Source organism: Castanea sativa, chromosome 3 (genome assembly GCF_040712315.1).
Source record: "Castanea sativa cultivar Marrone di Chiusa Pesio chromosome 3, ASM4071231v1".
Classification (NCBI taxonomy): domain Eukaryota; kingdom Viridiplantae; phylum Streptophyta; class Magnoliopsida; order Fagales; family Fagaceae; genus Castanea; species Castanea sativa.
In genome coordinates, this window is record NC_134015.1 from 59,895,582 (window position 1) to 59,913,393 (window position 17,812).

The 17,812-nt window shown below is 35.9% G+C and overlaps 1 protein-coding gene across 1 annotated transcript; it reads left to right on the top strand.

The window, feature by feature from the left end:
* Nucleotides 1-4,527: 4,527 nt before the first annotated feature.
* LOC142629271 (uncharacterized) lies at nucleotides 4,528-5,121 on the top strand. The gene has a single exon (XM_075803222.1). It carries the CDS (start codon nucleotides 4,528-4,530, stop codon nucleotides 5,119-5,121), a length of 594 nt encoding a protein of 197 aa, XP_075659337.1.
* The last annotated feature ends 12,691 nt before the right edge of the window (nucleotides 5,122-17,812 follow it).

Genomic DNA, 17,812 nt, shown 5'->3' on the forward strand with positions numbered 1-17,812 from the left:
TATTGAACTGGACCGCTGTGAGATTTATTATTCTCCCAATGACTGTCAAATGAATAATAAATCTCACGACTTTCATTTATATGAACTCTTAAACCTGAGAGAATAATGGACCTGATCATGAAATGTAGATTGTTTTGATATATCAGAAGTGAGATCTATTAGTCATGGTCAAAACCTCAGTATGTTGGGTAGCCACATTTAGTGTTGATAGAACATGTATTTTTAAGATGGAATTCATAGTCTCTTAACGGAGATACAAAATATTCCCTTGAGATAAGTTTAATGAGTTTGGTTATTCAGAGAGTTGGGCCTAACCACTTTAGTAAGGAATTACTAAAATATATATTTATGAAATTGGATTTCATAAATATATAATGAATAACTTAAAGGATTAAACCAGGTACTCAAGGATAAAATGTAGTAATTTACAAAGTGGCAGTTTACATTCATGACTTTGTATTACTACGAATATTTTATGAAGGTGTTGCATATACAATAAAGTCTTGAGATATAATTTATAAATAAAGCCTAAAGTGCAACTATATTTATATAGTGGTATTAAATATAGTTAATAGTAACTTTAGACTTGTCAAGAGTTGACAAAAAAGCCTAAGGCCTATTGAAGCTAGTGTCTTATTGGTCCCTTTTGGTCCCACTCCGAGCCACACACAAGAGCCCAATTGGAATGGCCCAAAAGGCTGGCCCAATTAGATAATCAGTTATATATAAGGACAAAAACATACAGAATTTCATTAAGGGGGTTTTTCATGAGACTTTTTCATGAGTATTTTCATTAAGAACATACAAAGAATGAAATGGTTTGTATGTGAGTGTTGGACACTCTCCTATTTTCTCTTTGATGAAAACTGATTGAAAGACCACAAATCTTGGGTATTAAGTGGAATTGGAGTGAAGATTAAAAGTCTTTCCAAGTGCTTCTGATCTTCAGTTTTGAATTTCACCGCACCAATGTACGCTTTCTTGTTCTCTAATTCTGAAACATACATAGTACATGTTTTCAATTGCGAGTGAAGTAGATCCGTTAATTTTTTCCGCTGCGCATGTTTTGTATGAGATACAAACAAGTATTTTCCATGCAATTTGTCCAACAAAGTGTTCCACTGTTTGTTTTTGTTTTATTATTATTTTTTTCTTGCTAGCAACCTATTCGTAGAGGTGGAACAACGGTGGAGGAGAAAGAGACATTGAGAGAAACATAGAGAGAAAGAGTCAGACGTAACACTTTTTTTGGGTTTAAAGACAGGTATAAAATATAATAAATGAGGGATAATTAATGAGATCCTAATCAAAATATTAGCATTAATGAGGGTTTTTTTTAACCGTTGAATCTATTTAAATCCAATGGTTTACATCAGGTGTAACTTGAACCCATCTATATATATATATATATTGAAAGTGGAGTTGTTAATCAAGAAACGGACCATTGCGAGCAATGATTTAACTTTCTGTATCTTGAATGGTAGTTTTTAACAGAGTCCAAATCTTCTGTCTCATTAATTGTGTTCCACTTCATGCTCCACTAATAAAACTTAAACAATTGACCTCACTCATTAAATGAAATAACTCTGACTTTAACACTCACATTGCTCACATTACTAGCGTTAACGTTAGAATCCCTTTTTTATTTTCTTCCACGGCTTTTGTTTCTTCCCTCTATTTCCAGCTTTTTTTTTTTTTTTTTTTTCATGTGGTTGACGTTAACAAGAAAGGGACTTTGAGTTTTGTCTCTTGCTGTAGCTTTTGTTTTTGATTTGGACTCTTCCCTTTTTTTTCTTTTGTTTTGGTAAACTTTGGACTCTTGCTACAGCTTTCTCCCAAAGTTTTAGTCTACTGCCACAGAGGTACCTTTTGTTGAAATTCTTAAATGTTTTGTAATCTTAGTGACTAAAGTATTGGACTATTCTTTAGGCTTAATAAAGTATTGGACTATTCTTGTTGGCGTTCAACTGTGACTATCTGAATACTCACAAACCTACTATACTTTGGCATCAAATCCGTCAAGCTCAATACCTTTCCTTTTATCAGTGATTTTGATTCTAGTGGTTGGTTTTTTTTTCTTCTTTTTTTCCTTTAATACTATGAGTTTAAAGCATAATGTTTCTGTTTCTGCAAATTGGTATGGTTTCCCTGTTTTTGTTTATGTAGAAACTATTTTCTTGCATATAATTTTTTGTTCCTATAGAATAGGTCCGGTTTCATAAAAAAAAAAAAAAAAAATCTATTGGGACATATCTGAACTTATCTCAATTGAAACACAAAACCAAAACATATTAGTCCAAGTATTCCCAGCAGATATCCATTAATCCAGTCAGTCCTTATCAAATAAAGTTTGATAAAATAATAAAATCTGAAATTTAAATAAAATGTTATCCATATATTCAAATCAAGTTGTAATCTCAACAATGTTATCTAAAATGGTTGAACCAAGCTACCCCTTAGAAACTAAAAGGAAAATTCTCCACGAGGGGAATCTTTAATTCCCAACTTATTGCATGCCTACCTCCGTCAGTGTCAATTCCCAAATGGACCACTATCTTTTATCTCAAAACAAAAGAAAAAAAAAAAAAAAATCAAGAAACGGACCATTGCGGGCAATGATTTAACTTTCTGCATCTTGAATGGTAGTTTTTAACACAAAGCTCAATTATTGAAGATGCATTCCACGGGGTTCCCACTTCCCAAATCAGTCCACCTTATCTTTTATTCTTTCTTAGCTAAGGCTTTACTTTCTTGTTCTGCTTTTGAAATCAATAATTGACATCATTACGTGGGTCTCACCTAAAAATAAAATAAAATAACAAACAAACTAACAAAATAATAAGGAAGACATATTTGAACGTTTCCCTTCAATACTGAGGAGGCTCCAGCTAAGTTAGACTCGTGAAAAAAAAAAAAAAAAATTATACCGATTTCAATATATATACTGTAGGAGCATGGTTTTATGGAGCGCAAACCCAAATATTGTTGGGCCATAGGCAATAATAAGCCCATTACAGACTGGCCCGCTTTGAAACTGAGCCACCCTAAAAGAATCAAACCTCAAACCACGGACTAGACAGAGTGCCACCCTGGATCTGAGGATGAACTTACTGAGGACTACATCCAAAGCCAAGATCCATGCCAAGCTAATAGAGACAAATCACGTTCTTCGAGCTTCCAAGAAAGAATTCTAGAAGATGTGAGATTGTTTGTGGAAGTTTGCTGAAGCATTCTGATGAATTTACAATCACCTTAGTATTAATGAAGGCCACCTGCCTAGCACAATTGCATTTAATGCTGAATGATTAGCTTGAATAGTACAAATAGCCCTAAAAGTCTCCATTTATTATGAAAATGAGGAAGGAAGAGCCTAATGGGATATAAATTTATCTAGTTGTGCAGAGATAGCACATCCTGGAAAAGTAGGAAGGGAAAATATAAAGAAGGATAAGGGCAAAACGAGGGGGACATAGAAAAAAGACCAGAGAAAACTCTAGAGAGAATTGTAGAGAGAAAGAAAGGATTCCTAGAACATCTTAGTGGTTTTGTTCTTGAGAAAAAGTTTGTAACACTTATAGGTTCTAAAGATTTAGGATGAATGTTTAGAATTATATTTTCTATGTGTTGGCAAACCAAGAACAAAACATGTTTAGTCTATGTCTTAGACAATGCTCAAAGGTGTATATTTCAAGCTTCAAGTTCGAGTTGACTACAGAAAAGAGGAGTCAGAATCTGCCAAGCTCGATCGATCGAGAATTAGGCCCTATCGATCGAGAATCGCAGAAAAATATTTTCTGTAGAATTTTAAATCAGGCCCAAGCCCACGAAAACGTTTAGGGTTTCAATCTAACTCGTCCACATATGAAAGGGAAACCCTAGCAACGTTTTTCAGACTTTTGGAAGACTTGTGTGTTACTTTTTGTGAGATCTGAGAAGTTTTGTACCTTCTAACTACACAAGCGTCTACCGAAGCAAAATCTATAATCAAGCGGCGGTAGAACCTAGTTGCTGCCACAAAGATCAACAACTGAGGGTGATTTGAAACCTTTGAATGGGATCTCAAAGTCACAAGCGTGGGTGCTTGTGTTGCAGTAAATCCAAAAAGAGAAGGAGTTCGTGGATTCAGAGCTTACACGTGATTATGTTAGTAAGTTACTACTTGAGGTAGCAATAGATTTAAGATTAAATCTGATTGTAAAAGCTTCAATTCTCTTATAATGGATTTGCTTTATCCTAAGGATTGTTAGGTTAAATCCTCCCCATGATTTTACCTTGAAAGAGTTTGTTTTATTGATTTTCCTAAGTCATCATATTGTAGTGTTATTTACTTTTCGCTGCTTTTCATGATATGATTTATTATTGTTCAACCTAGATCTGAATAATTAACCTAAGTAATCACTTGGCTAATATATTAGGTTAAACAATCTGGTTTAAGGGGTCTAAACAGAACAAACAAGTGGTATCAGAGCGGGTTAGCTCTTGTTTATAGGTATCTATACTTTGAGTTGATCCTTGACCCCTGCTATCATGGAATACGGCCACTCTCTTGTGATCCCTCCTCACTTTGATGGAAATAAATATGCTTATTGGAAGGTTAGGATGAAAGCCTTCTTGAAATCAATTGATGAGAGAGTATGGCTTTCTGTTGAGAACAGTTGGGAAAGACCAACCACTGCTACTGGTGAATGGACTACAGCCCAAAAGGAAGCAGCAAGCTTTAATAGTAAGGTTATGAATGCAATATTCAATGCTGTTTCTATGGAAGAATATAAGAGGATCTCAAATGTGGAGATTGCTCACACTGCATGGAACATTTTGCAAATAGTGCATGAAGGCACTATGGCAGTAAAAATTAATAAACTACCGCAATTGACCTCTAGATTTGAAAGCCTTAAAATGTCTGATGATGAGTCTTTTGATGAATTTTATGCTAAGTTGAATGATATTGTCAATTTTGCTTTTAATTTGGGTGAAGTTTATGATCAACCTAAAATTGTGAGGAAAATTGTTAAGAAAATTCTTAGATCATTAACTGAGGACTTTAGACCAAAAGTGACTGCCATAATTGAAAGTAAAAATGTTGATTCCATTCTTGGAGATGAACTTGTAGGATTTCTTTAGTCCTATGAATCTGACTTACTAAAAACTAATAAATCCAAATATATGGCCTTGGAATCTGTTAATGATGTTGATTGTGGATTTGATCATGAACTATCATCTACTGAGATTGCTTATCTTGCTAAGAACTTTAGAAATTTTTTGAGAAATAATAATAGAAGTGCAAGAAATAGAAACAATGTTGACCCTAAGATTGTGAAGAAGAATGAAAACTAAAAATAACAATTCTGAAAAATCAAAAGATAAAGTTATTTAATCTTCTAACAATTCTTGAGGACAACAGTGTTTTGGTTGTTAGAGGTATGATCATCTAAAATCTAAATGTCCAACATTTTTGAGATCTAAAGGAAAAGCTATGGTTTTCACTTTAAGTGATGATGAAGTTTTTGATTATGACTATGAAAGTGATTAAGAAGGAAACTTTATGACTTTCACTACTACTACTACTGTGGTAAATGAAACTGAGACTACTGATGAGAATCCTTTTGATAAGGAACTCTCTAAGAATGCTTACTTGTTGCAAGAGGCTTATAACAAGCTTTGCAAGATTGCCGCAAAAGATGCCATGAGTGTTGATCTAAGGCTAAAAATGATAAACACCCAAGAGAAGAAATTTTTTTTTGGTTCAAATTGAGAAATTGTTTGAAGCTAATGAACTCTTAAATTCTGTTAAGATTGAGAACCTGTCTTTGCTTGAAAAAGTTAAAAGTTTAGAATTTGAATTATCTGTTGCTAGAGAACAACTAGATAGGTCTTCTACTTCTAAACTAGATGAAATGCTAAATGTTTAGAAATCTGTTTAAGATAAGATAGGATTAGGGTTTGTTGAGAGTGGTTCTTCTTATGTTGTTCATCCTCCCAAGTTTGTACCTACTACATCTACTTCTATCGTTCATCCATCTTTGTCTGAACTTAAGGTACATAAGGAAGAAGTTCTAGCTTCTAGAAGAACTAGGGTAGATCTAAGTGAGTCAAAACATAAGAATACCAATCACTCTGGAAGTAAGAAACAACACAAACCTCAATAGTTTTTTCATTCCTGTGGTGGAGTTGGGCATACTCAGCCAAATTGCTTTAAGATGCATGCTTCAAAGCAAGCATCCAAACAAAAGTGTCTGTGCCAAAAGCACAAGATCCTATGACACTTATTCATGAATTGGTAAAGGTTCTTAACCTTTATGCCAATATTGGAGCTAAGATTAGGGCTAGTTCTAATAGAAACCAAAACTCCAAGTTTGCATCTAAAAGATTCAGGATGTAAAAGACTCAATCTTAGTGAGTCTGTCTGACATGGTCTTTGTGTTAATTCTTTCAAGCTCACGTGACTAAAACTTTTTTTATTAGGGTTTGCATTTGCATTTCATTCTAGTTTTGTTTTTGATGTTTTTTAGTTTTTACTTTAAAAAAAATTTTAAAATCAGAAAAAAATAGGGTTTTTGTATTATACATCTTCAAGATGTGTAATAAAGGTTGACCTATGAAAATTAAATTTCATGACTGTATACTTTGTTTAGCTTTGATGAGCTTTATTTTTTTTTTCTAGACTTTGCTAATTTGTGCTATGTAGTGCTTATATTGTGTGAGTTGTTTATGGTTTTTAAACACATGCTATTGATTTTGAAGTCACATTATTTTGATTGTAAGGACTAAAAAATCCTATGAAAAAGGCATAAATAACCATCTCACCAATGCTACTTGTCAATCATGAACACTTGTGTGCAAATCATAAACTCCCTGCTCGGTAAGTTATAGTACTTGCACAGCAAGATATTTAAGGTGTTGCTATCAAAATAAATTAAAGAAGCAAAAAGCAAAAAGTAAAACAAAGAAAAATATGCTTCAAAATAAAAAGAAAAGCAAAGGAAATTGTTATAAAAAAAATTGCATGGTTGCAAGCGTGTTTTCTAGGAGATGTGAAAGTGATATGATGTAACTTTTTAGGTGATAGTCACTTTCAAACTTATGTAATTGATAATGTAGAAATTGTGCTTATTTTCCATCTAAATATCACCTTTGGGGTAACTCATACGCTTAATATTTGCATACACCACAAGCAAGTCTTTGTTAAACTCTGTACATGTGATTGCGTGTCAATATTTGTGGCCATCCACGATTTAACTTCTTGATATGTTTAATACTTTTTGAGGGTGTGAGGAACGAAGTATATGATGAAATTTTTTTAGGCTTGGAAAATTTTCTCTTGAAATTTTGTTTTTGTAAAACATTTGAAATCATGAACATGCATTTCATATCATAAAAAACTGGTTTGCAAATGTTTTCGCACAAAAGTTTCTAGATTTTTCAAAATTTCTGATTCTTCAACATTTGATCGATCGAACCTTTTTTCAACCAATCAAAAAGAAAAAGAAAATTCTAGTTTTAAGGCTAAAACTCTCGGGTTGTCTCGATTCCTCTTCTATTCCTCTCAATCAGTCAAATATGTTTTTAAATGATTTTCGATTCCTGTCTCGATTCCTTCCGACCGATCGAAACTTGTATTTTAAAAACAAATAGGAATTAGATCAAATGTTCTTCTGTGTTTTTATCTTCTTCTTCGATCCCTCTCTCGATCCCTTCTTACTCAAAATTTTTTTGTCTTTTTCTGACTCAAAGTTTCAAAGGTTTTCTTCCTCAACATTAGGTAAGACTATTTTACCCTTTCTTTTTGTTTAAATTACATGCATTCTTGCATTTTTTATAAATTTTTTCAAAATTTTCAAATAAAAAAGATTTAGGGTTTTTGGAGATCTTGAGTATTTTGATCCATGCATCATATAAACATGATTCTCATGCTTTAATTTAAAAAACTTCATGTTTTCTTCAAAAGTCTCAAAATTAGGGTTTATGTGTTCTTGAGAGAATTGTGAATTTTGTTCAATTGGGCTAAATTAATTCTAATTAACTCTTGATATTATTTAATTGAGTATTTATAACATGTTTTGTACTTGTTCTGTTGTTCAATTATTCAATATGAGAGCTTTTGAAAATTAGGGTTTTCAAAAATGGGGTTTTTGATAAATTTCTAATTTTCTTGGTCAATTTTCACAATTGTCATGAAATTGAACTATTTTAGAGCATTAGATCATGCATCATCTATGTACTGGTGTTATGCATCATATAGTTTTTCAAAAATATCATGTTATCCAGTCTCTAACTCAATCTAATGCAGTCTGCCCTGGTTTCTATTTGTCTTTTATTTAATCTTTAGACATGGTTCCTAAGGTTGGTAGGAAATTCAAAACCAAAGCAAATAGAAACACTGCTTGTTCTTCTTGTACCTCTCCCTTGGTTGACAGGGTTAGGTTTCTTTCTACTAAGACTGAGGAAGTCTATAAGACCTTAACAAAGTATAGGTCTATATAGGGGAGAGAGAGAGAGAGAGAGAGAGAGAGAGAGAGAGATTGTTTTAAGTGAGTTAGTTCCTTCTATACGTAGAAATCTAGTGTCTAGGTATTGGGTTTCCTTATGTGATGTGTCTAATCCTCCTTTTGCTACTTTGATTAAAGAGTTTTACTCAAATATTTTGATTTATTCTAAGGTTACAGGTGGTCATTAATTGACTTCTTGGATTAGAGGTAAAGAGTTTAGGTGTTTAGTTTTCGAAGCTCTAGGTGTACCTTTATTTGCTCTGTGGTAGGTCAGTTTCTTGGGAATTTGAACCAAGAATAAACTTATGTGAGTTTATTGAGCTTAATTATCTTTATTTAAGGATATCTCACCATAATATCTATCATATCTCTCATGTTCATACTATTCCTATATATAGGTGTGCATTCCTTTATGCTCTCATCACTGATGGATCTATGTGTTTTCCTTCTCTTTTCATTCAAACTATTGTTGATATTCATAGAAGTAAGTGTAAAGCACAAAAGATGTTCTTTCCTGTGTATATATATAGGGTCTTGAAAATTCTAGGGTCATCAGGTTTTACTCCTCTAGAGTTAGTTCATATCACTACCCCTATAGGAGCTACTTTTCTTAGAAAATGACAGGCTCAGATGAAGAGTGCTGAACCAAGCACTGGGACTTCAAAGAGACCAAGAGGTGAGGCTTCTATTGCAGCTCCTGCCTTTGGTGATATGACTATTGCTGAGGAGATACATGTGGATCCTACTGCTGCTATGGATCCTTCTAGTGATAATGATCCTTTTTGGTGATATACTATCATTGACTATGATAGTATATTTGATGTTTTTTCATTTGATATTTTGTTTATCTCTTAAGTTTTGTGAATTCAAGTTCAGCTTTTATTTATTGGATTTCTATTGTATTTTCCTCACTTGCGTTTATGGTTTATTTTCAGTCTTTCAGGAATTTATAGGTTAATTCTTTCAATAGCTGTTGTTTATACTAGCAACTAATAGTTAGTAGATGTGATAGAATTGTATTAGGGGCAATACATTGTATTTGGGCTGGTGTTTGATTAGAGCATTTCATTCTGTATGTATGTTTTGTCATTGATTGCCAAAGGGGAAGATTGTTAGGTTCTAAAGATTTAGGATTAAATGTTTAGAATTATATTTTGTATATGTTGGCAAACCAAGAACAAAATATGTTTGGTCTATGTGTTAGACAATGCTCAAAGGTATATGTTTTAAGCTTCAAGTTCGAGCTGACTGCAGAAAAAAGGAGTCAAAATCTGTCAAGCTCGATTGATCGAGAATTAGGCCCGATTGATCAAGAATCGTAGAAAAAGTTTTTCTGCAGAATTTTAAATTAGGCCCAAGACCTCGAAAACGTTTAAGGTTTTAATCTAACTTGTTCACATATAAAAGAGAAACCCCAGCAACGTTTATCAAACTTTTGGAAGACTTGTGTGTTACTCTTTGTGAGATCTGAGAGGTTTGTACCTTCTAACTACACAAGCATCTATCGGAGCGAGATCTACAATCAAGCAGTGGTAGAACCTAGTTGCTGCTACAATGATCAACAACTGAGGGTGATCTGAAACCTTTTAGTGGGATCTCAAAGTCATAAGCGTGGGTTGTACACACCGCATTTTGTATCCCTTACGACTCAGGCCCCTGTTCCCTAAAGATACTCGAACTCTAACGCCCAAGGCCAATTTAAAGCCCAATCAGATATCAATTTGACTTAAGGAGTGTTAAAATGGAAATAATATGACCAAATTGGCCCTCGGCTTGCGCATAAGGGTCGCGGCCTACGTACGCAACCTTAAGCATGTGTAAGCAAGCACATTCCTACGTATGCAACTAGGGTTTCAGAAGCATAAGACAAATTTTCTGCAATAATGGCTGAGGTTTGAAACGAATCCCACATCATCTGGGAGTCATTCTAAACCCCATTTTTTTTTCACTATAAAAAGTCTTATATGGTACATTTTCAAAGCACACAAAAATCCCACGAGAAAAACCTAAGATTCATTAGAAAATAGTTAATCAAAATGGAGTTTTTCACAAAACACCCTAAAGTCAATTTTATTTGATTGTGACATTTTCTAGCCCCAATCCTTTTAGTTCAACATTGCTTATCACTTTTGTAAGTGCACAATTGCACCTGGCCCCAAGAACAGTTACGGGCTCAGGCCCAACGAGCCTTAAACAATGTAATTTGTAGAGTGTGGGCTTGAAACCCAGGTTAGAAGTGTTTGAGGATTAAATAGCAAGCTAAAGATGATAAACACTTAAAAACAACAAAGAATGCTATGAATCAATCTGCTCGGACGTAAGCCGAGAACTGTTCTTATATAATTTCTCTCTCCTTCTTTTTCTCTTTCTTTTAGGTTACAAAAAGGGAGATCCCCTCTTTCTGTCTTAGATTCCCCCTTAAATACTACTCTCTTGAATACCTTTTACACGTGTTGCTTTACCTCCCCTTCAACCTAGATATTTCTTTTCCCAGTGCCTTTGAATAGTAACCAGAAGTTTCTCTTCCACTGTTCAGGTGTCACTTCCCCATCAATGCGGTCAGGGTGGTAGGTGCAGGGTCTTTAATGTGGAGGTAGCAGCCTTTATCTTTGACATTTCTTCAACACCAGTGCTTCTGGGGCATTCTAGGGTTTACCCCTTTTAACCATTGGTCTTAACCGTGTCATCCCCTAATCTTTATTGCGAAACCCTGAGTTCTTCGGTGTCCGTCCGAGGATAAGTTCACCCTCGGCTGTATCCTCGGACCCTCGGCGTATGGGCCGACCCATAGTACCAACAAATTCTAAATCCAGTAGCAGGTCGGCCTTCCTTAACACGGCCCAAAAGGCCCACATTCTCATCAGGATTTTTTCGCCCCCCACAACTTTCTTATTTGTTTGTGAATAAAAAGCTTGGAAAGCTTTTGTTTAAGGTATTAAGTCTAACCCTTCTCTTCTATTTTTCTTCCTTTTTTTTTCTTTTCTTTTGGGTTTTAATCTTGTTTTTTTTGCTTAGTTTATGTTTGTACATGTTTGTATAGTTTAGCCCTTTTTTTATTTTTTATTTTTTTTATTATTATTTTTTTTTGTAAATTAGGTTGTTAGTTTGTTCTTTTAAAGTCCTTCTCTGTTTCTGTGCTTTTAGGTTTTCGAGGCAAGGATCTGTGCATGCATGATCTAGCCTACGTACGTAGGCTTGATTCTACATACGCGGACTTTAATATTTGAAGCTCGACAGCTGTATTTATCGAGAATTACGAAATTTAGATTTCTAGATCTGTTTTTCACGCATATCCAAGCTATTTGTGTAGGGTTTCTTTTCTCATAACTCTAAACATATATAAGGATTATTTTAAGGGACGTAAGATGTGATGCAACTTGATGCAAAGTGATTATTCACTCAAATTGTGACCGAAGATAATTTGTCATAGTTCATCTTTCTCTGGAAGAAGCTGCTGCGTTTGTGCGCCAAGGGTTTTGTAACCAATGAGCTTCTGGATCTTCATCATGTGGATGAAATGAAGAACTTTTCAGCTAACATCTTTCTCAAATTGGTGTGTTAGTCACGTACTTGGATTCGTGCATCAATTGTTACTCACGTACTTGGATCCCTGTATCAATTGGTTAGTCACGTATTGGGAGTCGTGCATTGAAAGAAGAGATTGTCACTACATTACAAATCCAATTGTGTGTTGGGGTAGGGGTTCAACTATAGGTTGGTATAAGGTACTGAGATTCCTTTACTTGTAACCGCTTGTTTTGATAATAGTTGATTCTTAAAAGTGGTGACCTTAAATTCACCCGGTGGGGTTTTGCCTCGAAGGTTTTCCCCATTCGTAAACAAATCACCTTTGTCAAATTTAATTTCTGCTGCATTTAGTTATTTGGTGATTTGTATGTGCTACCACGCGTATTGCATGTTAAATTGACTTAATTAATTCACTTGGCTAATTAATTGGTTAATTTACCTAAGGGGTCAATACATTCTTGGCCTGTCAAGGTCCTTTCTTGAAAGGATGTTATATTCATGGTTCTTAGACCATATAACTAGGTAGTGACTACTCCCCCCCCCCTGCCTTGTGCCCACATGGGTGCTTGTGTTGCAGTAAATCCAAGAAGTGAAGGAGTCCGTGGATTCGGAGCTTGCACGTGGTCGTGTCAGTAAGTGATAGGCAAAAAATGTATCGACCCCTTGTGATGAATTAATTGATTAATTAGCCAAGTTTATTAATTAATCAAATTAACATGCAAACGCATGGTAACACAAAAAAATCACCAATTAACTAAAGTATGCAGCGGAAAACAAATTGACATGGTGATTTGTCTACAAATAGGGAAAACATACATGGCAAAAACCCTACCAGGTGATTTTAAGGTCACCACTCCCAAGAATTTACTATTATCACAACAAGCGGTTACAAGTAAAGAAATCTAAGTACTTTATACCAACCTACAATTGAACTCTTACCCCAATATCCAATTAGACTTGTTCTATAGTGGCAATCTCTCATTTCAATGCACGTCTCCTAATACATGACTAATCAATTACGCGGATCCCAATACATGACTTAAATCACCAACTAGAGAAAGTGTTGGTTGCAAAGTTCTTCAGTTAATCACACGATGAAGATCGAGAAGCTCCTTTGTCACAAAACTCTACGGTGTATAAACATAGTAGCTTCTTCACAAGAAAAATGAACTAGGGCAAATTCTATCTCTGGTCATAATTTGCATGAACAAACTTTGCTCAACACTTGTGCAACTTGTGTCACCTTTGACGGCCCTTAAAATAATCCTTTTATATGTCTAGAGTTGTGAGAAAAGAAAGCCCAAACATACAATCACAGATTGGATGAAAAACAGACTAGAAATTCTGAGTTTCATAAACCTCGACAGATACCCTATCTGTTGAGCTGCTGTTGAGCCACGGGCTAGAACAGCTCTTCAAGACTCGATAGATACTAACTGTCGAGCTTTAATGAATAGTACTTCTCACACTTGAATCTTGGATAGACTTGCATGGTTTTAACACTTAAATTTGAAACAAAGTTTCTTGAAGCATTAAACACATCCTAGATCTACTTAATTACAAATAAAGTACATTTTGTCAAAGGATTAACCAATTACATAATATAGTGATATATGTTCCCAACATTGAATCATATATGTCCTAACAATCTCCCTCTTTGGAAATCCGTGACAAAACCACAACAAAAAAAATGAACATATGAAATAAGTTATAAATCACTCAATTCATATTCACTTGTTAATTACAATAAAATCTATCCTAACACAAACTCTTGAAAAACTTTGCAAGAAGAGAGTTCATGGCAAGGAAGAATTCAACAACTTGTATGTTAATGACATATTTTATGTAATTGGCTAATCTTTTGACAAAACGCACTTTATTTGTATTTGGATTGATCTAGGATGTGTTTAATACTTTAAAGAACATGTTGTTCAAGTCTAGTATTAAAGCCATGAAGATTGGACCAAGAAATAAGTGAAGAAAAGGTGTTTACTATTGCTGGACACCTGCGGATAGCTTCTGGACACCTGCTGGACAGTTGCTCGAAAGATAGCTATTTGATCGAGGTTTAATGAGGCTTGATAGATGCTATCTATCGAGATTATGGAAATCAAAATTTTCAGATTTGATATTTGGGCTAGACTTTTGTATTTGTGTAGGGTTTCTTTTCTTACAACCCTAGGCATATATAAGGCATATTTTAGAGACCGTCACATAAGAGAATACAAGGAGAACAATTGCAAAAGGTGACCAAAGCCTTATTCTCTCTAGAAGAAGCTACTGCTTCTTTGCGCCTTAAGGTTTTGTAACCAAGTACTTCTTGATCTTCATTGTTAATGAAGTGAAGAACTTTGCAACCAACATTCTTCTTCTTTAGTTGGTGAGTGAGTCACGTATTGCGATTCGTGCAAAGGAGTTAGTCACGTTTTGAAATCCATGCATCAAAGGGTGGCGTTCATATATTGAAGAGTTTAAACGTTCTGAAGCGGTAGAAGGTTTCTGCTGTGAGTTCATCTACGGGGATTTTAGAGTTTAGGGAGAAAGGTTTTGTACTAGATCTGAAACTTCCCTTTACTATAGTGAATTACTTTTCGGGAAGGTTTTCCCCCAGGTTTTTTACTATGAAACTGGTTGGTTTCATTGGTTTTCTTGGGTCATCATATCTTGTCTTATTTATTTTTGCGCTGCACTTAGTTTTGACATGATATTGATTTTTGTTTGTTTTAACAAGTTTTATACATAATAAATCTAATTAATAACTTAGATTTAAAACTTGTTAATTTTATCAATCGGGGTCTAAATTTCTCAACAAATGGTATCAGAGCGGGTACACTCTGATTGGATTAATTTCCTGAATGTGATCCTTGACCCCTGTTGTCATGGAAATTTTTAGTGAGTTATTAAAAGTTTTGAGCTTTTTAACTCAATTTCAGGAGAATTATATTTCCTCTATGTCCTTTAATAGTCATACTAGGACATGTGCCTTTTCATCTTCACAGCCAAAGACTCGTGCTGTGTGGGTGAGAAAGGAGCGTAAGACTTAATTGTCTTTTATGTTTGTCCTCTGCTTTAATTCCTTCTATCTAAAATAGGACTCTTTTTGCTTGATTTTTTTTTTTCTGCTTTTAAAATCACGCTTTCATGCATCTGCATTATTCTATTATGCCTTCATGTATTTGCATCTTTCTTTCATGCTTTCATGATTGTTTGTCTGTTTTTGTTTGGTTGTTTAGTTTTTATTTTGTTTTGTTTTCAAAATAAAAGATTGAGAAAAATTAGAAAAATATAAAAACAGTGTGTGTTTGTGTACATCGGTTCTTGTGAACCTTAAAATGACCATTGAAACAGAGTTTTCTAAACTTTGTATCTCTTGCAGCTTAGATGAACATCTCTATGCACAATTAAGCAAGTGAGCTTTGTGGCTCTTTGTTTATGATGAGTAAGGTTAAGTGATTTCTTGAACTTAACACTCGTATCACTCTTTTTGACGGGTAGGACAAGAAAATCCTAAGAGAAATGCATAAATAACCATTTCACCACTGTTACTCGCCAATCATGATATAACATCTGTACACTTCGGCATAGCAAAAGTGCAATGTCAATGACATTTGTATGCTTCGGCATAGCAAAAGTTCAATGTCAGAAGCTTAACATAATTGGGTATTTCTTTTCTCTCTTTCATATACCCATGCATGATTTGCTTAACAAAAAGAAAAAATGCAAAGAAAATAAAAGCAAAAAGATAAAAAAATGCTTTAAATATGATTGCAAGCGTGTTTTCTAGGAGATGTGGGAGTTATAGGATGTACCTTGAAGGTGATAGTCCCCATCAAATAATTATAATTGTGTGTGAGTTAAAGTGTTTTTCTCATATCTCAAATCATCATAACTTTGAGACACATATGTAATCTTGCGACGTTTTCACACACAACACGCAATATTCTTTGCTGCTCTTGATACTTGTGTAGGTACAATGTGATTTGGCCATCATAAGGTTTACATGCGTTGATGTATGCTCACTAAAATTTCTTAACTTGTTTTTGAAATATAAAATTGGTTAAACTTGTTTAGTGTGTGTGTGCTTTTGGGATCTCATATGCTTAACTCTTTGTTGGTTGAGAGATGTTTTGAGAGGTTAAATTGTTGATTGGGTCATTGGCTGAGTTGCATGTTTGATTGCATCCATATCTATGTTTTTTCTCTTCTTGAAAAACTGTTTTCAAGCCATCTCGACACTTCCTCGACACCTCTCGATACCTGGCTTATCTGTCGAGTTCTACTGTTACCTCTTATCGCAATCTCGACACCTCTCGATAGCTAGGTGGATCGATCAAGAAAGTTTCTGTCTCCTCGATAGCTTCTCGATAGCCGTTTTATCCACCGAGGTATGCTCGATAGCTTCTCGACACCTCTCGATCCATCAAGATCCTCAACATGCATTGTTTTTCAAATGTTTTGCATGTTTCTTTTATCTTGTCATCCATAGCATTTTGTTTCATTACATTCATGAATTTTTATGGATTCTTTGTGCCCCTTTGATCATCCTTGATCATCTTTATGTTTCTTGGGTAAAGTTTTCTAGCTTCCTGTATCCTCTATCAATCGTGACAAAAAGGGGGAGAAATTGGAGAATTTGTGGCTTTTTTCTTGAATATTTTACAAGTTAGGGGGAGAAATACATTCCTTTGTAACGGGGAGATGTGTTTCATCTTCTTAGGGGGTGTGTTTAGGGTTTAGGGGTTAGGGTTTAGGGTTTAGGGTTTAGGGTTTTAGGGTTTAGGGTTTAGGGTTTAAGGTTTTAGGGTTTAGGGTTTAGGGTTTAGGGTGTAGGGTTTAAGGGTTTAACGGTTTGGGGTTTGGGGTTTAGGGTTTTGGGTTTAAAGGTTTCAGGGTTTAAGGGTTTAAGGGTTTTAGGGTTTAGGGTTAAGGGTTTTAGGGTTTAAGGGTTTTAGGGTTTAAGGGTTTTAGGGTTTAAGGGTTTAGGGTATAGGGTATAGGGTATAGGGTATAGGGTATAGGGTATAGGGTATAGGGTATAGGGTATAGGGTTTAGGGTTTAGGGTTTAGGGTTTAGGGTTTAGGGTTTAGGGTTTAGGGTTTAGGGTTTAGGGTTTAGGGTTTAGGGTTTAGGGCTTTGGGTTTTAGGGCTTTGGGTTTTAGGGCTTAGGGTTTTAGGGCTTAGGGTTTAGGGCTTAGGGTTTAGGGCTTAGGGCCTGTGTGGGTGGCTCAGTGGCTCAGTGGCCTTAGGCTCAGTGGCCTTTGTGGCTCAGGGCCTAGGGCTCAGTGGCCCAGGCCTTAGGCCCAGGCCTAGGCTCAGGGCCTCAGGGCTCAGGCCTGCAGGGCCCAGGGCCTCAGGGCTCAGGCCTAGGCTCCAGGCTCCTAGGCCTTGTGGCCCTGTGGCTCCTAGGGCTTCAGTGGCCTTGTGGCCTAGGCATGGCCTGTGGCTCAGGGCTCTCAGGGCTCCCAGTGGCCTTCAGGCCTAGGCACAGGGCTCAGTGGCATGGCTCAGGGCACAGTGGCCCAGGGCTCAGGCACAGTGGCCCAGGGCACAGGGCTCAGGGCACAGGGTCAGGGCACAGGCCTGTGTGGCACAGGGCATGGTGGCTGGCAGGGCCCAGTGGCATGTGGCCTAGGCACAGTGGCTCAGGGCTCAGGGCTCAGGGCCTGTGGCCTCAGGGCCTAGGCCCAGGGCTCAGGGCCTGTGGCTCCTAGGCCTCAGGGCTCAGTGGCTCAGTGGCCTAGGCTCAGTGGCTCAGGGCTCAGGGCTCAGGCCTTAGGCCTAGGCCCAGGGCTTAGGC